Below are 24,609 nucleotides of genomic sequence, written 5' to 3'. Positions count from 1 at the left end.
CGATCTGATAAACAACATCAAAGTTTTCAAATTCTCCTGTCCTGATGAGATAGTTGCAGGCCTGGAGAAGTTCAAAGGTAATGTGAAGGTTGCTGGCTACCTTTGAAGGTTACGCACATCAAAGCTTGTCATGTGCAGCCCCCAGAGGATGCTGAGAGGCTGGTTTAGTGCCCGCACTTTCTACTTTGTGGAATATTGAAATGGGCGTGTGAAGATTCTTCTAGAATGCTTGGTCAGCTTCCAGGGGAGTTGCAAATGAATACAAATTTGACTTCAATAAAAATGAGAAGACTTTGTCCGGATATTAGTGAAATTTGAGATAGCAGAGGAGAGGGAAGGAAGCGTTAAAGGTTAAAATGCCCTGCATTAAGAGATTAATACACAGATAGAGAAGTGTTAGTAGCTCCAGTAAAAAACACCATCCAGCACTGCAAGGAGGAAAAAGCTTCATAACTTGGTGTCAGCACTATGCACTTTGCTCTAATTGGAATTATTTAACCTCATATATCCACAAGCTTCCGCAATCAAGCATCAACCTTTGGAGCAAAACGTCGATAATACTCCTGTGTTAACAGCAAAACACAAAGCCTCAGCCTGTGTAGGGTGGAAGAGGAACAAAAGAACCATGTAATACACACAACAGAATCCCGTAGCAGACAAAACACATCTTTGAAGTTAGTCTACTGGCATTGATTGAAATAAGTACTAGTCTTTTTTTTTTTTTGCCAGCAAGCTGCGGCTTGTGCAAAATAAATATTTCAGTCAGGGATAAACTGAAAATGAAGCATATACATGTCTTATTACAGCGGGAGTGTCAACATGCTGAAAGAGACATGCTTTCGGTGCTTTTGGATAGGATGTTTGGAGTGTCCACTGGCCTACAGGTCTGTATTGGACAACCGCACACCCAGGCAAACAAGACATAAGTAGCTCTTTAGTGAGGCAATTGATGAGATTTTGGTCAGAATCGATTGTTATGATGGAAAATAATGGGAAAATAGGGTCCAGGTCGAAAATGGCCAGAGCTGAGCTGGAATTCGACTGTTTGGCCAACCTCACCTCTTGTGTTCTTCTGTCTGACAGCATGATGCCAGATCATCTATGTCTTTTTGGAAAGGTACCCTTGTCTTTGACGTAGTGGTAATGTTAGGTTTCACTTTATTTTCAAGCAACGCTATAGTGCACGGCCTTATCTTAGCAGGAGAGCTGTAACATAAATGCAACCTGGATTCAGACATGGCGTAATGTGAAACTGTGTGATACCAAATGTAGAAGTCTGAGGTTTAAATAGTCTATACTTGGTTTAGACTTTTGGAGCCGTTTGCCTGACTGACAGCATGAAGCCAGATCATCTATCTGTCGGTGTTGGGGCTTCTCAGTAGTAGCTGTCAACTACTTCAGGCAGCCACTAATTGTCTCCTCTATATCTCTCTCACCATGTCCTGTGTGCTTCCCTGTCTGGCTGTTCTGTCTGCTTACCTCCGGTCAGAGGAAACCTTAACCCGAACCACCTCAAGCTGTTACGGTCGTTCACTTGCATTTACTTGCATGTTGATTCCGAACACAACTCATTCAAAACCTCGAAGGAAATGTTGACCACATACTGTGTGACGAGAAAAGGCTGGTGGAAGATGGGTTGTAATATGATGAAGTTCACCATTCACCCTACTGCGCAACGGCTGTTCTCCACGTCTTTGTGGTTTGCTTGATCCACGGATCGCTTATTTTGAAATTTGGTCTTGGTGTGCTAGAAGTCACATGGACGCAGAGAAGAGTCTATCTGTAGCCTGCAGACTCCCTAAAAGACACACCGCCACAAGGTACTCAGTACAAGACACGCAATACAGGTGAAAAACAAACTACCATACTATTTCCTATGAAAACGATTATCTTTCAACTTATTGTTATTTACCAGCCTATACCACATTATTAAAGTTAATCAATAAAGCATTTCAGAAAAATAACAAAATCATATTTTTTCTTTAGGCCTGTAGTCTCAGCCCTTTTTTTTGTTGGTTAAATGAATTGAATGATATCTGAAATTGCATGTCATTGGTGAATTAGTTTGCTAACCACATAGCATCAGAGTCGATTGATTGTTACTTAGCTACGTTAAGTTGCTAACCAAATAGCATAGAATCGAAGGTGTATTGAGAGCTAGTTAGCTACTTAACCAGCTACTAAACAATAAACAGCCTAAAGGCAAGGTTGTTCACAAAGTGGAATGTATTGTAGAAACCATGGTAGCTATCTTCTAGTGATCTTCTCTGCCACGAGTTTGAAATGCCCACCCGCCGAGAAGATTAACATCACATCCTTTTTCGATGTGATGAGGGGGCGTGTCTTGTACCGACATAGCAGCGAGGGGGCGTGTCTTGCACTGACGTGTTGTCAAGGGGACATCTTATACTGATGTACCATGTGGGGGCGTGTCTGCAGGCTGCAGATAGACCTACTTGTGGATGCAGAGAACAACGCTTGCACAGTAGGGTTAATGGTGGACTTCAAACTGGGTTCAAAGTGGGTTTTAACGACACAATCTTTTGGGTGTCAATTTTCCACATCTATCTGTACATCCTCAATGATCAGATCCTGTCTTCAACCAGCCTTCAAAATTTCCTCCAAGGTTTTGAATGGGTCGCGTTCGCACTGAAGATGCAAACAAATAAAAATGAATGACAGCAACATCTTGCGGCCACTCAGGATATGAGCGCCCACTCACTCCCGTGCCATTTTCATGGACAGAAATGGTTCACATGGGGCTCCACATTTTTGGTCCAGTACCATTCAGCACCCACGTCGACTTGACTGAAGCTGTTTTCCTTTCCTTTTGCACTTTTCCTAGAATCCAACACGTGAAGGCAATTAAGTTCACATCATGAGCTTGTTGGCTCAGGGCAGCAGTGAAATGACTGAGCAGTAATTTGATAGAGATCTCAGAAAAAAACGTACAGGTCAAAATCCCAGTTTCATGTGTTGAAGGGTCCAAATTGGAGGCAAGTAGATCTAGCAGAAACCAGGTACAGCAGATTATTGCAGCTCCCTGCCCATACTATCAAGGGCACTGATAGCTCTGGCAAAATGCAGAATCTCAGTAATTATTAACTCAGGAGTTGGCTTCATTTCAGTTTATTAAAACAAATTAATAGTCAGCCAGCAGCCTTCAAGGCCCAGCGCGCCTTAAGCGAGGTGTCAGAGAGCGAAATGAGAATGTGGTGTGATAGGAAGGCACCAGAGCTGGCACTGATGTGGGGGCTGGAAAGGAGAATTAGTGGGGAGACCGCGGAGAAAGCTGTTGCACTTTGTGCGGAGAATGGACAGATGCTGGAGAAATCCAGTGAGCGACGAGAGCTCAAAGTCAAATGGGGTGCAGAGAGATGGAAAGAGATGAAAAGAGTGTGAGATTAAAATTCAGTGGGTGTGCAGGAGAAAATGTGTTGGGAGAGGCAGAGGGAGAGAGGGGGAGAAATCGAGATAGAGAGAGGAGGACGGGAAGGAGAATATGTAGGGAGGGTTAGCGCTGTGGAGTGGGAGAGGAAACTGAACACTGCTTAGACTTGTCTCTATAATGACAGAATTATTGGGCTTCACCCATAAACCAGGGTGGCCCAAAAAAGCACATCCTGATAGATCAGTCAATTTCAATCAGTCAAGGCAACTCAATAAAGAGAGAGCACAAAGGATCTGCTTTTTTTGGAACTGAAGTAATAACTCCCAACACACACACACACATCGTCTCTCCATCTTTCTCTCATGCTTAGAATACAGACGCAGACAACTCAAACACAATAACAGCACGAGGGAATCAAATTAATCCAGACATTGGGAAGACTAACATAATTAAGAGGGAAAGGAAGGGAAGGAATCAGGAAGATGTCAAGGGCAGAGACAGAGTTCATTTGTAAGAAGTCGCAGCGGCTGCAGCCAATCACGAGCCAGCAGCGAGCTTTAACGGAAGAGGGGCTGCGCACCATGCTGCTATGCTTTTTAAGCCCCTCCGACAATGTCCGGGACTTACTGTATGCATTGATACTTTGATTTTCTCCATTGGCTCAAGAAAAGAGCCCATTACTCTTTGGGCTCATTGGTCATGATGTGGCCCATTGTGTCTTAAAGAAAGAAATGGATCTTTTAGGATTTGGTGTAGCGGTCTTAAAGCTATGGACACTAGGTGTACTGTGCTGTGCTGTGGTGTGTTTCTGAGTTGTCTTCACCAGCGACAGTGATAAAAAGCGTGCGCTATGTATGGCAGCACTTCCCTCCGGACTGAATCATAGCGGCCATTTAGCTAGCGCCTCAGACCTGCTATCTGACTGAGAAGACCGAGCATGTCATATCGCCACTCAGGCAATTCTCCAGACACCTTAGCCTGGCAAGCCGGCGACCCAGCAGGATACAACAATGTCATCACGCTGAGCGAAAGACAGACGGATTGATAGAGAGAGGCAGGCAGAGAGAGAGACAGCGGGGATCAGAGGCAGCCGCGGCACGCAGCAGCCAGCACGGTCTCACAGAATTGCGTGAAATGAGCATACACTTTGAAATGCAGATTACGTGTTGCGGACACAAGTAATGGGAAGATTACATTCCTCCACCACAAAGGGATTATGTGACAATTGCATGAATTAGACTCAGCATTTTCACGTGTTTGTCACATGGAAAGGTTAGTTAATGGTTAAGTCTAGGCAAATAAAACAACTTTTATTCGAGACAGGCAACTAAAACATCGGTTGAGGTTAGGGTCAATGAATCTGTTCTGTCTTGGCAATGACACTGACGGTAATTTGTAATTAGTTTACTAGCTAAGGTTTTAGGTGTTTTCACAGTAAATCTTTACTGATAAATGTATCAACTCTTATACATATACTCTTTAAACTTATTTTGGGGATGGGACTGGATCGGACCGTCGGTCTAGACCGTCTTCAACCACTGCTGTGTAGGTAAGCAAATAATGTTAATCATGTTAGAGCTAATTTTGTTGGGTAACTTTAAAGCAATATTCCACTTCCACCAGAATATAAACTAATCACCAAGATCGGATGCAGCTGGACGAGTTTGTAGTGTTCAGATTTTTACTTCCCATTCATTTGAATGAGGCCAGAAAATAGACTAGATTCCCTGGTTAGGGTTTAGGCTAGGGTTAGGTTTTGCCGCTGAAACTATTTGGTTAAGGTTAGGGTCCAGCTTTGGTCATGGTTTAAATAATAATAAACTTTTTGCTAAAAATGAAACCTTCACCCTAAGTAGAAAACTTGTCATGGGTTGTGAATTGAACCCAGGTCTCCAGAGTTGAAGGTAAATGTATCCGCCCCCCCTAACCTCCACACCCTCACTTTCCACCTCGCTGTTTCGATGTCAAACTCCGGCCTGTTTCTAGTGGTGTCTCCTCCACCTAATCCTTTCCTGGTGGGGAAACATATTTCTCTCACGTTATTTGCATTTCAATTCATCGTGCTCATTTCAGCAGCAGAAGAGGAGGAGTGTTACTACTGGGAGGGATACTACTTCCAGACTGGTCCCAGTCGGCCCATCAACATACCATCCTCCTTGGTTCTGATGCGGGCGGCAGGGCTCTCTGGGCCAGGCCCTACGTCAGTATGCGCCCTCACCCACACCGCATACTCAGTCCATTTCTCCAGATCCTCCAGCACGTAGCTGCTGGCGTCGGCGCCGATTCCTGACACTTGGTGGCGCTCCATGTCCTCCCCTGTCAGTGCCTGGTAGGCTAGGGAGTAGCGCACTATGTCCCCGTGGCGGCTGCCTGCGGGGGGCGCCACCCAACTCACCTTGACACTGGTGGAGCTGAGGCTCAGCAAGTGCACCTCCTGGGGAGGGGCCGAAGGGGCTGATGGGAGGGGAGGGAAGGGTCAAGGGTCAAGCAGGGTGAATGATGATGGGAGAGTGAGCAACACACCTTCTGGACTGGGAAGAGCGACTGCACTGGTGTTGTAGAAACATTTTTAGATAGATTATTTGATCTATGAACTGTTTGGTCTCTGTATATTTTGAAACTTTTGAAATTTTTGATTTAGTATATCTATTGATATCTATTTCCTTGGTGAGTTCAGGTGATTTTGAAATGTGTATGATGGGTTTCACCCCATAAACACCGAGTTATCAAAAAAATATTTGGGTTTCACTTTAATTCATGGAATAAATGAATGCTGTCTTCATCCTTTTCATCTGATAATCTCCACAGTCCAGAGGGCAAACAAAACAAAGGTGATACTTCACGCTGTAGTTGCCTTTCTGTAAAACAATATGCTCACTAAGGCATATTACAAAGAAATACAAGCAACACAATGTGAAGTTTCACCAACTTAAAAGTAAAACAGGCATGCTGATTAAGTAAAAATATGTATGCATGACAAAACCCAGGAGCAAAATACAACCAGATATAACAGCAAAATAAACTGTATGAATTAGTGCAGAGCAGGTGGGAGAGATAACATAGGAGGAGTGTTTTCATGCCTGCTTGTGAATTGGCAGCCACAGCAGTGAGCGTGGACTCACTATTTGAACAATGCTGGAGGTTGGCTCGTGCCCGCTAGTAGGCCAAGCCCGGCATACTGCAGAGGTGCCAGCGAGTTGTAGCACAAACAGAGAGACGCACAAAAACAGGAGTAATTCCCTCACTTCTACAAGAACCTTTGGATGCAGCCATGCTGGAGTGCAATAGATCAAACGGGCAGAGATCAATGTGTGGGAGACATTGCAGCCGATAAAAGTCTCAAATACAAACAGGGTTATGAAAAACACTCAAATCTGGAGTAGAAGTAGGTGGATTCCGAGAGAAAGGGAATTAAGACCGAAAAAAGAAACTGAATATACGGTAGGAAAGAAAACAAAATGGTGACATGTAGAGGAAGAGGATAGATTGTCTGGATTGAAGAATTAGGTTGTATTTCTTGGACTGCTCTGGACTGGTTCTCATCTGACCGGTCATACGGTGTCTCAAGACTAAATTTTTGGGTAGATACTGTTCTCTTAATATATCTTACCACCACATCTCTCAGTGAAACCAAACCCCGTAAGTTAGTGGTATTACATGACTAGCTAGATGATGTCAAGGACTGGATGTCCCAAAACGTTGCCTTTGACTCATGTTTTAAGTTTGAACAACATGATAAAAAGGTGGTTTTCACACATTTTACCAACTTAGCAACAGTTTCTAATGTCCTGGTTTTTAGACTAAAACTAAACACAGGTGACGGGCTCATATTACGCCCATTTTTATGGAATTTTAAATATGAAATTGGCCATTCCTGAGACTAAAAGAGGAAATGCAAAATATTTTTTGTGGGTTATATCAGGTAGAGTGTGTGAGAATAAGAGGAACTCAAGGCAGACAAGCTCCAGATACATAAATAAACACAGCAGAGAAGACAGTGATGGGCAGAGGCATGAAAAGACAGAGGGACTTCGACAAGCAGTAAGTGACAGCGCTGGTCTTTAGTCCTGTTAGCAGGTTTCCTGACACGGTGGGTTGGTCTGCCAGAGGACTGATGCGAAACTGGAATCGCACCGACTGGTTTCAAACACCTCTATTCCTATGGGAACCAGTGTGACTGCCGAAGCAGGCATTTCACTATAGTGACAAGTAAAACAAATGGCTCAGAATAAGCTTTGATTCCCTCTGGGAGCTGTCATAAATATCGCAGCTTCAAATCCACATCTCCCAGCATGCCAGCCAGGTAGAGATCCGGCTGAATAAGAGGTAAGAATCTGAATTAAAGGTGTTCAATACCATTAGTGTCAGCGTGGGAGCAGTGATCGAACAGCAGCGTTCAAAGCCCTGAACATCAGCGAGCTGTGTGCCGCGTTTCACATGACAAACTATAATTATAAAGGAGCGTGACATTCGTAATATGTGTTCTGTCTGTGCAACAGTCTGTTTGTGTTTGCTTGGTCTTACATCATATTATGTGCTGTATGTATCTACTCAGTGGCTTTATTAGGCTATTTGTCAAAATGTGCAATGTGCAATGGCCAATGATTTGTTACACACTGGCAGCAGAAAGCAGAAAATGAATATATCACGCAGTGCTGGTGTGCACATGAACACTGCCTTACCATCCAGATTTGATGGTTTAGGGACGCATGATTTTACAGCAGACCAGTAAAAGTAGCCCTTACAAAAAAGTCCTTGGGATTGCCATTTGTCATTATTTGTACCTTAATTTTGCAATTAGAGGTCCCACGAACTCAAGCACGATTGGCTCATGCAAAAAAAAAAGTGTATTTATAATTAAGACTAGACGAGTGATTAACTTTTGCATGCTTGAAACTTGAGATTTACAATTACACAGTTCTGTGAGCTAGATAATCCATCCAGTGCTGCTAGTATTACTGTGTTCCAGTAGTCTCAGTACACAGAAATGACTGGTTAAGAATAAGAGGTTCTGCTCTCTTACACTGATTGGGTGACAATATTACAAAGCTCATGGTATAAGCAAATCTCTTATTACGTTTGTAAAACTGTTGGTAAGGAACAATAACGCCAGGAATCCCAGAAACCTCCACACCCGATTTCTCTTTGTGGCATGTGAATTTCACTCTGAACATACGTATATCAAATTCATTTAAAATGTCAAGTTACAAGCAGGCAAAATCTAATAATAACTGCGCAGTCTATAATCACAACACGCATTACTTAATGTGTCTGATAGGTGCTTGTCACCACAGGAGCTTGAATGCGACAAAAAAATAATGACTAAGCTCCAATTTTATGATAGCAGATAGCTGGATTGTCATTCCATAAAGGTCACTGCTGTGGTTCCCACCTCACAAGCATTTCAACGCATAATACAAAATAGTTTGTGCTTTCAGAGCAATGGAAAAGGAGAAACCATCAAAATAAAAACTATCAAATGAAAAAGTTGTAGCCTCCTGTCGAATGTAATAGGTAAAGCTACAGAAGCTTTACAATACATAACACAAATAACTTGCCATGCTTTCAGAGCACACAAAATGGGGAAATCTTCAAAAACGGAACATTAAATACTATACCTTCAACGTTAATAGGTGAACTCCATTTAGGCACTCAAAGTTAGCATATCTCCAGGTGGTTGGTGTAGACTACTAAAGGTTTAGCAGTCTTTTTTGTACTGTACTCCACTAAGCTAACAAAGGTTTCACACTGGCATTCTAAAGAAATATACCATGTTTTTGGTAGATTATATCAACTGGGTTGGTCAATTTAGCTGTTAAGTGAACAGAACATATACAGATACCAAAATCATCCATGTGTCCCTGGTAGTTCCAGTGCTCCATGCTAACAGTTTAGCATACACTGTGTTGAGTGATACAGGATCCATGCTAACAGTTTAGCATACACTGTGTTGAGTGATACAGGATCCATGCTAACAGTTTAGCATACACTGTGTTGAGTGATAGCAGGCCACTGCACTTAAAATGACTCACCATTTAGTTTTCCAGCTGCTACAAGTTCTCATTTTCTCATTTGCGAGACAACATTAGTGGCAGTGCATCTGTTAGCATGTAGCTTACTATCACTCAACATAGGGTATACTCTAATTTTCTCAGCATTAAACAGCTACGTTGACCAACAGGCCAATCTCCCATAAAACTGCATCCTTTAAGTAGGGTAGGCCTAAATATTAGTAGGTTAAGAAGTGTGAAAAATGCTGTATGATACCGTGGTTTGATTTGGGGTTATAAGGTTGCAGCACTTACTGGACTGGGCTGTCCTGGCCTCAATAGGCTGGGTGAAGACTCCTAAACCCATCTCAGACCGTGCTGCCAGGGAGAACATGTAGAGCGTATCTGGCTTCAGACCATCTACAGCATAGGAGCCTGCTGGGTTGAAAGTGGCACGTTGCTGTGGAGAGATGAAGAAACATCGGATCATTCATATACAGTACACACACTGTCCAGTAGTTCCATTTAACGTTTTTTTTACACTTCAGGAATTTCACTGACCCAAAAACCATTTCTCATGCCCCAATTAAAGGTAGCCTAAGTTCATTTTAGCTAACTTATGTGGCAGCGAGAGACGAGCATGGAAAAATCTAAATTATGGACCGCAATTGGTAATACTAAAACCGTCCAGAAAGGGCTTTAGTGAGATTTTACGTTCAAAATGACCTTACGTTTCAATCTAAGTGTAACTGGTGCAACAGGCTGCAGGGCCTTAGTGCCCATACAATATTCTCGTGACCATAGAACAATCATAGCGAAGTGCTAGGAAATAAATCGAATAAGAGCTGCAGACAGAGGGATTTTTTTTGTGAGTAGAGAGGGGAAATCATTCTGTAGGAAGAAGGCGATGTGAGGCACTTCTTAAAAAGATGCGTTTGCAGTCTACGATGGAACATGGGGAGTGACTCATGGGGAAGGATACTGAATCGGATGGCTGTGCCACACTGGGTAACTTCCACCCCACTTAAACAAATTTCACAGTATTAATTTCAATGGAGATCTATAGAATTAGTTCTCAAAGTGGGGTCCGGGGACCTTGAGGGAGTTCCAGGGGGTCTCCAGCAAAACGAGGAATCGTTTAATTTCAATATAACTTAATGATTAGAAATGATTAGATAATGTATAGGAATGGCTACTGTAATCATTTCCTCACATACAATGTAGACAGTCCTACAATTCGATACTAAATAAGCAACAACTAGAACCCCTAGTCTAAGGTTGTATCAGAGAAAACATTGTAAAGAAACCGATGGCAAACTTGATGAACTCATTGTCAAGTCAGATAAGATTAAAATTAAGATATTAGCTGAAACTTAAATGATTCCTGTGGAGAAAGTGGGCAGTTGCATCAGCAAATACTAACAGAATATAAATAAGAAAAGAGCAAATGGGGGATTAAACAACATATTAAACACAAACCAGCTGGCAATTCCAACACTAGAACATATTGAGTGGTAATATGAAAAGTATTAGAATATATGAATGCAGGGTGTTTGTACAGCAGTAGAACATACTGAGACAATGAAATGTATGAAATGGAAAACATGAATGAACAATGAAATGTACAATATGAAAATATATACACATATCACATACTGTGTACATACACTACTGTGCAAAAGGCACCCTAGATTTTTTATAGAAATTTTGTCTTAGATGTTTGTCTTCTGCATTAGTGTGTCAGTAGCAGTAGCAGTGAAAGCATCTTCGCTTCATGGATTTTTTACAAGTGCCTAAGACTTTTGCACAGTACTGTATATGCAGTATGCACTGTACATGCTATGAAAATACATCACAAAAAACAATATATTGCAGATAGCAAGGTTGTAGGAGCGAAAGCCATTCCAGTTTTTTCACACCAAAACAACCACATCTGCCTCATGTCTGTATGCTGGTGTTTACCTTGTCCCCGGCATTGTTGGCCTCCCAGTAGAGCAGTTCAAAGTTGATGATTGGGTCCTGGACGGGCCAAAGCCATGACAGCATGATGCGCGAGTCCAGCTCGGCCTCTGCCTCGAAACCAGAGGGCTGAGCTGGAACTGCAGGAGGGAGGAAAAAACAAACAGATGAAGAGAGTGAAAGAGAGCGATGGAGACAGAGACAGCAGGGTGGCGGGGATACAAAGTGAGGAGAAACACAGCCAGAGAGGGAGACATAAAGAAAAACATAGAGAAAGGGGGTATTAGGTGAAACGCTGCAACACTCATCAGCATTCAGAGTAGCAACCGGACCGGCATGCTACGAGACACAGCGGACAAGCAGCGCCTTCAGATGTATTCCTATGTGAAAACTGAAAGTTAAGACTGAAGTAAGATGTTGAGATTTCGCAAATATCAGTCATCGAAGGTTTCTCAGGTGACTCCTTTAAAAGTTGGAAAGAGAGGAAAGAGGAAAGATATTGTAAAACAAGCTTTTAAACAGTAAATATGCTTATTTGAATTTACTACATTTAAAACGTAGGTGCACTAGGCAACTTTGCACGTTGGCGGCCCTAAATGGCAGCGAGAGGTAACTGTTTGAAGTTTGAAGGACTTCATTACCCAAAAATCGTCTAAGGTGATGTCAGTAAGTGTCTCCTTCCTGGTGTGTTGCTGTTTCTAAATCTTGCGTAGTACAGTTTTATGTGTAGGTGTTGTTGTTATGTTTTTAACTCCTCCAGAAGTGGCCAAGAATTAACCTTCGATTCTTCAACTTTTCTCTCATGGAGCCCATCGCTCCCGAGGTTATGTAGTGGACTGACACATACAAGGTGGCGCTCTTTGAAAGGATTTCACATTAATCACAGTGATGTGGTGGTAAATAAAAATGTGGTTAAACTGTGATCTTCAGAAAAGCATCCATTTGTGCTTTCCCCCTTCAAAGACCCTATCCTCACATAAATTGCATCAGTTTGATTCTTACTATGATTTATATGATGAATTTAGGTCAAAAAGATTTATGTGGGCCTAAAAAGGTGGTGAACTCTATTCCACCATGGACAGTCGGCTGTGCTGTGGTGAAAACACTTAAAAAACATGAAAAAAGAGGCTTTCTAAGAACAATAAATACTATCGTTCCTCTATAGCATGCCTTATTGGAAGTGCAGGCAACCACTTTGTCCTTGAGGACGAGGTGTGGGACCTCATGGGTACTGACTACAGCACATACACACATACAGTATAAACACACACACACACACACACACACACACACACACACACACTCCTGAGTATCCTTGTACAATGAATTACCCCCTTTGCTCCTCTCACCTGTTCAATACATGACAGCGTAATGCTTTATATTGCAGCTCCGTTTTTCTGTAATTTCAAAGAAATCTGCCAGTAACACAATGTAATAAACTTTAACCTAGATGGTTCTGCTGCTACCAATATACCTGCCATAATACTACCATGACTGAATACTTAGTGGTCAAAAGTTGGATTTGTTATATATTGATAGTTGGTAGTCTCACACCAATAGTATTGTTAGTGCTAGTGTTTCTCAAAATTAAGGCCACATTTCCCATAATCCATGCTGCTTTCTGCTGCAAAGGCAATTTTGCTTTTTTGGTCTCTGTTTGCTCTGGAAGAACAGCGCTCTCTTCCTGTTTTGTGCCATAAAGCAATCCAGCAGATTTCCTGCCAAATCCAACCGGTATCACACAATGTAAAATGCAGTGTAGAGGCTGGTAGAGGCTGCCAATCTTCTTGGTGATGGTCTCATTTGTATATGGTAATCATACCAATGTCTTATGATGAATGTGGTAATGATTTGTGCAGCACCTTTAAAAGACAATTCCAGCGTGATTGGAGTTTCTGCTGACTGTTAAACATTTTTTTTCCAGTGCATTTATTAAATTGTGAGATATTTGCTATTTTTCCTTCGTCTTAGTTGCTTTTCACAGTAAATATTTTGAAACAAATGCTATCTAAATATTATGAGTTACTCCCAGTAAAGAAGAGGGCGCTAATTTTATGCCGCAATTGTGTAAGATTAAGCTTTATTTTCAGTTTAATTGTATGGCTGAAGGAAGCATCTTACTTTGAATTGTCTGTGGGCTTGACTGGGCTGTGATTGACAGAAGGTGGGTTCTAATGTAACCGCAGAGAACCTTAGCTATTGGTTGAAAGTTCAAAAGTAGTCTCTGTGTTTGGTTTCCCCTTAATATGAAACAGTGACCAGAACTTCTTTCAAAATGTAAAAAATTATCGCCTGATATTAGCAAAGTTGGAACTGAATGGAAGTGAATGAGTGAATGAGATTAAAAATATCTTTAATCGTAGCGCATGCCTGTTAAAAAACTGTCACAATTAACATTAAAGGGATGGAAACGTAAAAAATTAGCAAAAACTGGAATTGTCCTTTAAAAAGTTACTGTGGTAGCGCTTTGAAGAAACACATTCAGCATGTTCTCACCTCCCTGCTGTGTCTTGACCTGCAGTACATCAGAAGGAGGCCCGTCGCCGACCGAAGTGAAACCCAGCACCCTCAGGCTGTAGGTGATGTCTGTGGTCAGGCCTGAGATGGTGGTGAGCCGGCTGTCGTCCGTGTTGTGCTTCTGCCACGCGCTGAGCGGGGCGTCGTGGTCGGAGCTGTAGTAGACCCGGTATCCCCGGATCTGCCCGTTGGGTTCCTCCGGAGGCTCCCACTGGACCAGCATGGTGCTGGAGCTCAGCATGCGGGCCTGGACGTGCAGGGGAGGCGAGGAGGGCGCTTGCTCGCTGGTGCGGGTGTCGACCACGCCGCTGGGCGGCCCGCGGCCGATGTTGTTGACGGCCATGGCGCGGAACTCGTATTCGGAGAAGGGGCTGAGGCCGCCGATGCTGTATCGGGTGGTGGCGACACCGTCTACCTCCTGGAAACCGTTTTCGGACAGCTTAGCGCGGTACTGGATCACATAGTAGGACACCGGTTCCGGGTTGCCGGAGTCCCAGGTCAGGGTGACGCTGGTGGCGGTGGTTTCTGTCACAATGAGGGAAGTGGGCGGCTTGGGCAAGGCTGTTACAGAGCAGAGACACAAGACAGTCAGACAAGCCTCCTATCTCCATCTCTTTTTCAGACTTTCTAACATTAGGTCTGGCTAGAGGAACGCCCACTGATGCACTGAATATATGGAGCAGTTCAACGCTGCCATTCTATCAGTCAATCACTATTCAGGAGCCTGTCTCTCTCATCTGTACTGGGGCAGCAGGCGAGGCATGTGTATTATGTTGCCAAGCGGATAGCTGGATGTGCTTATATGGAAATCCATCTATCTCACTGGTGCTGGGCAAATCTAAAATTATATATATTCAATGCAGGCACACACCAAACATTACTGCTCTGAATTTTTGACAGATAGAAAGAAAACATTTCTCTGTCTGCTATAAAGAAGGTGTAGATTTTTGTGTGGACTTGCAAATTAGGCCCAATAAGCCATTGATTTTCTGTCACAAATACGTGTTTTTGGTTTTAGCTTGAACATCTACACATTCACAGCTATACTCTCTCACTGTTTTTCTCAAGCCATGTCCAATAGTCTGCCTCCAATAACTGCCTTTCACTGTTAAAGCTAATTTCAGAAACATATTCATCCAACATAATTATGTTGTCGCCTGTGATTTGGAGTGAAAAATTATGTGAGCAGATTCAAGACTACATATCAGATAATATATGTATACTAATAATATATCAGAGAGAGAAGTGAATAATGTGGTAGAGATACTTGATGCTGTTATTTGTTGCTTTGCTCTCTGATTTGCATCAAAGCAATGGAAATGTTTTTTTCTATTTCTTAGAAATGAATGTAACAAAACCCCAGATTGTAACAAAATGGTGGTAAAATATGATGCTGAATTACTTTTGCGGTGGGTTGGACTTTGTGCTGTCAGAGCTCAAATGGATGTGCTGAGGTAAGAAGCAAAGCAGTGGGGTGTGTATAAAACTGGAAATGCTCACAGACTGCCATTAGGGATGAACCATTGCAACCAGAGGCTTTTAGCTACAACCCTCTGCAGCTTCAGTCTTGACATCTGGTTTATTATCATGCAGTGTATCCAGAGCCTTCTTTTCCTTCCTTACAAACATCTTAATCCCAAAAGTCTCTGGCTGAATAAAGTTGCAACTTTCTCTTGGAGTTTCAGTTTGCAGTTTTCATAGAGGAGAATGTGTTCATGCAATGCTCTCATATAGATCACCATCTGTTACTGTAGAGCTAGAAAACCAGTGGCACAGTTCTTTCTGAAACAAATAACAAGCTCTTTAATTGAACTGTTGCTCCTAATATTAGTAAGCGTCACAATATCATTGTAAGAACATTAGCACCTTATGATCAGTATAAAAGAGATATAATATGCTTTAATACACGCAATATACAAAAAGTCTAGAATCGTTTTTTGGGGCAACTGAATGGCTCTATGACATGGCTCTATAACTATCATAACAAATCCATAATGTATTATAATAATACATGAATGTATGTAATTTTCTTATGTGATTTTAATGAATAAGTAGAGCATTTATGCTTATAATAGGCTTATGATGCCTAACAGTGCACTTCAAGTAACGAATTACCTAATATTAATACAACTTTTAATTGTTTTTAGTATGCAAACCTCTTTATGAGTTCATCAACTGGCATTAGCTGAGGATCTGCAGTCACCACCAATGTTCAGGCTTTACTTCTGACTCTCCATTCATTTTAATTTGTTTTAGAGCCTACAGTAGTCTAATATCCATAATTCTTATACATCTACAACCTACAGCATTACAAATCCTGCTTATTAATTTTGTCTCTCAACCACTCTGGCCTCTGAACATTTGTCTGGGACAGCAACTTTGGTGCTTACAGTAATTAATACTGTTTTAATATTGCAGTCTGCTATCCTTAACTCCTTTGAGAACTTAATTTCATTTCTATCCACAGTAATGACCAACCTCACCCTGAGAGATATGGTACACAACGTATATAGGCCTACTTTAATTGCAAATATTAAGTGATGTTAAAGATAGGACCTGCAAACAGAAGTGGCTCACCTATCCATAATGTTAGCTAATGTTAGCAGTCAGCTACTTCATGTTGTTCATGCTATGTGCAAACCAATTTATCACATTAACAGCCTTTATATTTAATATTAGTAATATACAAACAATGTGCTTCATATCCTTAGTTGTGCTTCTTTGACAGTCAAGCAAATTGTTGATGTTATGTTAGCTGTGTCTGCTAGCTAAGGTAGCATTAGGTAACTCTAGCTGATTAACGCTGATGCTGTTAAAACTAGTTACTGGCTACAATTTACACAATCCAACCTAGTTGATTTAGAGATAAATATAAAGTTAAACCCATGAAGCAGCTGACTGCTAACATTAGTTAACGTTATGGATCAACATCATGGATGTACACTTCAATCCAGTGTAGTCTTTGATTTGGACCTTCTCTAACTGCTTATCTACGATATCCAAGGATAATTTTGGTGTAAATTTTAATTTATCTGTCCAAACACAGATCTATCTGTTGATTTTGCCTCTGTTTCTCTCTGTCTTTCCAGTGTAGGGTTTCCCATCTGAAGTATGATGGTCGCCATGTAAATAAAGTCAATTCTCTTCTATTCAGAAACATTCATGCACACACACAATCACAGTGTGTATTTGACCTTTGACGGTGATCTGGGCGGTGGTCTCGATCATGCCCAGGGAGGATATGGCCACGCAGGTGTAGTTGGCGGACTGGCGGATGTTGGTGAGCTCCAGGACGTTGCGACCCACGGGCATCTCCTCCTCCTTGGTCAGCTCCACCACCCCGCTCATCCACTTCACGTAAGGCATGGGGGCGCCGACCGCCACGCAGGTCAGGTTGACGCTGCCGCCGGGCATCACGTCGTGATTGGTGGGGGGAATGGAGAAGCGGGGAGGCACGCGGCGGACTGCAAGGGGTAAAGAGAAGGAGAGTGAGTGGACACCGAAGGGGGGCGGGGAGGGGGGGGGGCATCACTGGACCACTGGGCTGACTCCATGTTTAGCTGGCATGGCTCTCACTATGCACCCGTGCTTCCCCTATCATTGATTGGTCAGGATGGACCAGCCTGCATAGAGAAGCAGAAACCCTGCCTAAGAATGTCATTAATATTTGTTTCAATGGAGCGTTTTTGTGTCACATGCTCAAAATGCTATTTTAGACAAATTCATTATTGGTTCCAATGGAGAGTTTTAGTGCTGTTTTCAGAGAATTTCATTAGTATTGGTTTCAATGGAGAGTTTTAGTGTCCCTTGGTCTAAATGCTGTTTTAGACAATTTCATTATTGGTTTCAATGGAGAGTTTTAGTGTCCCTTGGTCTAAATGCTGTTTTAGACAATTTCATTATTGGTTTCAATGGAGAGTTTTAGTGTCCCTTGGTCTAAATGCTGTTTTAGACAATTTCATTATTGGTTTCAATGGAGAGTCTTAGTGTCCCGTGGTCTAAATGCTGTTTTGGAGTTTCATTAACATTGGATTCAAAGGAGAGATTTAATGACCCATGGTTAACTTGCTGTTTCAGAGAATTAGTATTGGTGTCGATGGAGAGTTTTAGTGTCACATGATCTAAATGCCATTTCAGAGGCATTTCGGCCTCATCAATGAAAACCCTCTTGGGGGAACACTGCTCTACAGTCTCGAACCAATGGATTGGTTAGGGCTGTCCTCTTAAAGCCCCCATGTTTTAGATATGGCACTATGAACTGTATATTATGCCAGCTCTTCTCTACTAGATGTAAAAGTCAAATTAGGCTGCACTATGTTCACTTGGAAAATGGGTAAAATGTGGGAAACTGTGCCTAAGGCATGTAGCTGGATTTCTCTGGAGTGTCTGGGATTTCCGGCTGGGCTGTGGGGATTAAAATGCACCTGGAGTCTACTGTGCTGCTAGTTGGAAGCATTTCCATCACATCCTGAGGCTGCACCAAGTGCGCTGAAGAGAATACAGAAGGCTTCTCCCCTATTGTTAGTCCTCATCCTTAGAAATCCCCCTAAGTGCTGGGATATGCTCCTCATTACATTACAACTGAATTAGCGCAATACTACTCTGCTTGCATTAAATATGTAGACAGCTCTGTTGCATAACTAAAGCGCTAACCCTCTGACTTAGATGAGCATGGTCACGAAATATGACTCACAAAGTGTAATTTAAGCTTCGGGCTGAAGTATGGGTGTGAGGAGCTTACATTGTGGCTTAGAGGCTTTTCTAAGGGTTTCTTCTTGGTTTAACTACAGAGGGGGAAGAGTGAGGTTACAAACTGTGTCTAACTGGGAGAGAATGACATTACATGTTCACTTTGCTCTACCTTTCACTGTTAATGTATCTATGCCAAATTTAAGAAGCTGATGTAATGTAGAAGAGGAATTATGTGCTGCAGGGAGCGACTTGAGTTGAGTCTTAATTTACAGCGGAACTGGAAAGCTGTACTGTACATATGTTTGGTTGAACAGCGATTGACATCATTCGCAGAGTTTTGCAGTACATGCGTGGGCTAAGTGTTGCTGTGGCGGAGAGAATGCCATTTTAGCCACGCCAGGCTCAGCTCATACAAGAACTGTATTGTCTACTGGCATGGGAAGCGGCAGGCTCTGATGTGCAGATGGCCGGCATTAAGATGGATTCCCATGGAGACGGGAGTGCCTGAGAAAGTGACGTGGAGGAGGAGAGGAGGCAGAGGGAAGGGAGAGGGAGAGGAGGAGGAGATGAAGGAAGGAGATGCAGAAGGGGAGGAGGAAGAGGGTGAAGAGGAGGGGGCAAAGCGCCGGGTCAGTCCAGGCAGGGGCTCGGTGGAAACTTTTTTTCCCTCTGGCTAGTGGGATGTCTGTGGCTGAGGGAAGTCTATTTTGAGGTCTTGTTTAAAGGTGCAGCACACAGCACTAGTAGCACAAAATGACCATAATATATCTGCGGGTTTAATAGGGTTGTTGATCAATGGCAATGACAAAACTCACTTTCTAGCTTGTACAAAAACTCTCCCCCAATCTACTCACATTTTCAACTGCTCAAAGATGGAGGATGGTGCTATGAGTGACCGACTGTCATCGCAACACATTTTTAGCTATGAAAAAGCCTTGTTCTCAAGCCAAAAAAACAAATGACAGAGCAGTATTATTATTCCAGTCATATATAGACATTTCTTTCCTTTCTTTTCTCTAATTAGCATAGCTTACTCCTCTCGTGAAAATGTGATGTCAATTACAGGCCACCGTAAGCTAGAGACCTGTCAATAATGTTGATTCTTACGGATCGCTGATAGATGCTGCTAAAAGTCATAAATTACTTAATGCCCCCCCCCCTTTTTTTATTACTCATTTTGTTGTAAAAACTGATTGCCTGTTTAACACATATTCATCTGCTAGCTAGCAAATGCTAAAAAGGATCAGCCAAAATATAATTTCATGTCCTTCACGATGGACTATTTGAATGCAAAGATGAATGAGTGCTTCTCACAAAAAGCTCGATTTTTTTTAATCTTTTTTTCATTTTGAGTAAGAAATAAAGACACAGGCTGGGGTCAGGGTGGCCTTGACTCTTAAACTCTTTACACTATTGGGAAATCTTGCCAAAACAGGAGATCCCTTGTGCCAAGCTCATATTTTATGGCAGTATCTATGAGACAATAACCCGATGGAGGTGGTAAAATTTTAGCAGGTGCACAGCAAAAGCCAAGCCTTGACATTTAATTTCCCAATTGATCTTCCAACATACACAGATGGCCTGCAGAACCGCCATTAATGCGGCCGGTGGAAAACATTCCCCTCCCGCACTTCCTTGTAACTCTTAATCATTTCAAAGCGACAGAGTGATACCGACTGGAGTGACAACTATAAATAAATGCTCCATTTTCTTGTCTGTGTGCCCAGGAAAATGTCATAGTTATAGTAATAAAGCGTCAAATTTGGATGCAGAGAGGGGAGTGACAGAGCTCTGTGTATGTTGGTAAATGGAAATAGAGCCAGTAATACATCAGAGGTGTTCCAAAAAACTGTTTGACATCATAACATTGAAATTACCTGGTTATTTCCTTACCACAGTAAAATGGAGGAGGTAGGTAGGGCAATAAAATTGGATTCAACAGCCCAGGCTGGCCAGCAGTTACATCAACACCGTATCTCAAAAACTACTGAAATTGAAAATTGTATTGAAACTGTCTTTTCCCCCTTTAACAAACATTTCAGATTTTATGTGACTGGAATGCACTCACTCACACAGCAGTAGTGCATTGTGGGAGGTTATCTAAGGCACCTGGTTCAACTGTTATCTAGTTATCTAGATAACAGTTACCTCTTATGCTGAAATCTTCATTTTGTTCTGCCTGCTATTTTCTTGGATAAAACAGACATAGGTGTTTTATATATATATATATATATATTTAATTAACTTGCCCGAGATGTACCGAGATATTAATTTCAATTCAAGTCAGATAACACTGAGACATTTGTTTGTTGGTAATTAAACTGAACAGAGGGTTAGCCAAAGGCAAATAACCTCAGTCTCAGCTTATGAGGCTGCATGGTTTCAACATGCTGGCCAGCGCTGGGGAAATCACCATGTTACTATATTAGTTGATTAGAAACCATTGAGTTACCCAAGGATATGGAGGATGGTCACAATGTAATGACAGTAGTTTACTGAGTCAGAAATTACATGGGATGTTATTATTGCTACTATTGGGTTGAACAATGGCCTGATGGGTGGACAACTGGGGTGCTGACACCAGGGGTGACACTGGATTTGTCACTGAGTTGCCATGATGCCGTTTAGGAGCAACAGAAGCATATTAGGAACAGCTCACAGTTAGAAAACAGACACACACTCTTATCTTCATTGGCATGCCAGAAGAGAGGCGAGAGAAGGAGCGGAGGAGGAAAGGAAGGAGGAAAGGCTGAGAAGATTTGGGAAGCCGAGTTCTGATAAAGAAAAAAGCTGGAGTTGGAGAAGTGGGTTAGGGTGAATGGGAAGCAAAGTCATCTTTGTATGCATTCTCAAGGAAGGCATGCAGCAGTGCAGGTGCAGAGGCAGTGGCAGCAAGCTAACTAAAGGGCTGGTTTCATAGACATGGATTAAGCATAGTCCTGGATTTAGAAAATGCTCTGAATGGAGATCTTCATTAGAAGGAGCTTAGTGTTAGACTGGGCTGATGACATCTCAGCTTCAAGTCTAATGCTGCACTCCATTCAGAGTCGGAAGTCAGAAATTCCCAGCTGGTAGGTCGTAATTACAACCTTTGTGCGTTCCAGTGGTCCAGCTCGGGGGAAAAAAAGGGGAGAAACATGGAGGCCCACAAGATTTGATTTGCCCAAAGTAAAATACTGTTCCCCATGCAACAGCTAATGTTATATTGATGACATTTGGCAAAGTTCGCTAGCTAGTTAGCACAGAATGTTGGCAACTGTAAGTGCAACTTCATTTCAAGTTTATGTTTAACCATTTACCACACAGGTGTTTTGGTGGATTTAAGGTCATGTCATGCTTAGGTGTATTTTGAGGATTCTAACCATGTTGACAGTAATGCTGTGTAGCGTTTACAGTGTTACAAGTTAACAACATCTCTGAAACCTTGCGTTTGAGAAATCTGGACCGAGTTTCCTACTTGGAATTCCAACTTCGTTACGTTTTCCCTAGTAGGAAGTCAGAATGTCCAACTTTCCAACAATTCTGGAACATCAGTTCTCTGGTTTCCAGATTTGTGAGAGTTGTTCATGTTCACAAATATTGATTAGACTGCTCTACACCAAAGGAAAGAACATACTAATTCTTTCATTGAGTGGTATTCACCTTTAATCCATGTCTGTGAAACTGCTCCATAATGGCTTTGGTCATGGGTCTACAAGGGCGATCACAGGAAATATACCTACTCAATCAACTACCTAAAACTATAACTCTGCGCTTCTTACAGACAGACTTAATGACATTTCAATATCAGAATAAAATAATTTCAGCCTCTTAAAAGTTAATTTGTCCAACCAAACCAACAGAAAATAGAAAAACAAACACAGCATTAACTAAGTATATGTATCCCAGATTATCAGCCAAAATCTCATCCAAAAACTGCCTCTTTCAAGTCCTTAAATTCTGTAATCCTACATTCAGACAGACTGCAAAAAAATGTAAAGGCGGCGTAAATGTATGCAATGCCAATCGGCTTCAATCACATCTCTATCCAGGCGCCTGTAAATTTCCCCCACCTAATATTTACAGCGGGGAAAAATGTCCATTGGATATTTGTGACCAATGCTACTGACCAATGACATCTGCACAAAAAGTTTACAAAAGCTAGATTCCCCAAAGAAAACACTTGTGGTGCTGCTACCAAGCCCGGCACACAAGGATTAAAATGCAGCATGATAGAATAAAAAATATAATGCTGAAGCAGAGTTTCAATTAATGAGAAAAATGTCAATTAAAAATAATCATAATGGGACTATAGAAAGATGTCAACCAAAACCACTAATCATAATGACTGGACTAAAGAAAGATGTCAACCTAAACCACTAATCATAATGACTGGACTATAGAAAGATGTCAACCTAAACCACTAATCATAATGACTGGACTATAGAAAGATGTCAACCTAAACCACTAATCATAATGAATGGACTATAGAAAGATGTCAACCTAAACCACTAATCATAATGAATGGACTATAGAAAGATGTCAACCTAAACCACTAATCATAATGAATGGACTATAGAAAGATGTCAACCTAAACCACTAATCATAATGACTGGACTATAGAAAGATGTCAACCTAAACCACTAATCATAATGTTTGTCACCCTGCTACCTCCTATTGGATCAAGTGGTGGCATCAAACCTGTTTGCATGTTGTCACGCTAATTTCAGTGCTTATTTTCCCGGTCAAGCAATCAGACTCATACGAGGAAAGCCAGACAAAATTTCACCTCGCTTCCTATCTGAATGTAGGGTAAGTTTGAGGTGAAGAGCTTGTGGTATGGCAAAGCAGTGTGGAACAGAAGCACACAAGTGGCCATGAAGTTGTGCTGATGTACAGACCGTAGTATTGTACATCACATCCAGTAGGCTACATGCTATCCAATGCATTGATACGAATGGAAATGACAATTGATATTAATAATCTTCTCATAAATACGAGGAAAGAGAGAGTGCACCATCTACATGTAACATTGAGTCTGCCATTTGGTGGAGCCTTTTATTCAAAGCACTTTAGCATACACTATGAGTGCATACAATTTTAACCCCAAACCCTGGCAGTGTTAATGCCTTGCTCATCATCATTATCCTCCCTAACCCTTACCTTGCTCTTCAGGTACAGAAGACAAGACACAGGCAGGAGGAAGATGTAACACTAGACCAAATCTCACTAAACACGATACCACTTGCTTCAGAATTAATAATCATTCTGAGGATGTGAGATGTCCATTTTGTAAATGGCACATCTGATTGTAGAGCTGACTGGAGAATGACTGAGCCTTTATCCCACTCTGCACCCGCTCTCTCACTGTGACTGTTTCAGCTGGAAAGATGGATGGGTGAGAGCATTTTTTTGGATACAAGAAAAGTAGAATTCCACTGAAATGGACTTGTAGGTTGTTATTTTGCAAAAGAATATGTTTTCTTAAAATTTGTGCTTTAAAGCTGCACTGATTTAGACTGATAAGACAGCTGGATTTTTACATATAACCTTGGCTGATGTCATACCACTGTACCTACATTAAACATTTACATATTTTAATATAGGTGTAGGAAATTGTCAATCAAAATTTCTTTCAACTATTTTAAGCAGTGCAAATTGCCTTTTCCTCATTTTTGAGAATTTGTAACTCAAAATTTAATAAAACAACAGAAAAATATATTGGGAAATTTGATTTAAAAGTAAACTAAAATCCAAAAATGTGTTTCTGTGGTAGTGGCCTTATAAGAAAAAAATCATTCTCCCCTGCAGTCTTTTTTGCTCTCTTTCATTGTTTACCTAGATTTGAAGTCTGCAATGAATACTGATTCCACAATAAACAATCAAAGCCACTTTAGCTAGCTTTATAACACAAAACTCAAAAGGCTTTTTGCAGTTACACAGGATCCACCACATGCTTTCTAAATAGGCTAATGTGAAAAAAATGTGACTGAAATTTGAACGTCTATGTATGATCCATTCAGCTCGTGCGGCGTCCCTGTATCTGTTCTCTGACCTCAGGCGTGAAGCCATGAAGCAATG

At 41.7% G+C, this 24,609-nt stretch overlaps 1 protein-coding gene across 5 annotated transcripts in view; it reads right to left on the bottom strand.

Annotated features, from left to right (window-relative positions):
- The window catches only part of ptprfa (protein tyrosine phosphatase receptor type Fa), a 219,438-nt gene that overhangs the window by 87,711 nt on the left and 107,118 nt on the right, over positions 1–24,609 (bottom strand). For all 5 annotated transcript variants that reach the window (XM_078285727.1, XM_071903191.2, XM_078285729.1 and 2 more), the window contains exons 7-11: positions 17,052–17,321; positions 13,837–14,418; positions 11,344–11,480; positions 9,697–9,841; positions 5,540–5,845 (exon numbers count right to left, since the gene is read on the bottom strand). In XM_078285727.1, the coding sequence (XP_078141853.1) occupies positions 5,540–5,845; positions 9,697–9,841; positions 11,344–11,480; positions 13,837–14,418; positions 17,052–17,321 (1,440 nt within the window). The remainder of the gene's footprint in view (positions 1–5,539; positions 5,846–9,696; positions 9,842–11,343; positions 11,481–13,836; positions 14,419–17,051; positions 17,322–24,609) is intronic.

Source organism: Centroberyx gerrardi, chromosome 9 (assembly GCF_048128805.1).
Source record: "Centroberyx gerrardi isolate f3 chromosome 9, fCenGer3.hap1.cur.20231027, whole genome shotgun sequence".
Classification (NCBI taxonomy): domain Eukaryota; kingdom Metazoa; phylum Chordata; class Actinopteri; order Beryciformes; family Berycidae; genus Centroberyx; species Centroberyx gerrardi.
Note: the sequence above shows the minus strand (reverse complement) of the source record. Positions and strands in the feature narration are given on the sequence as shown.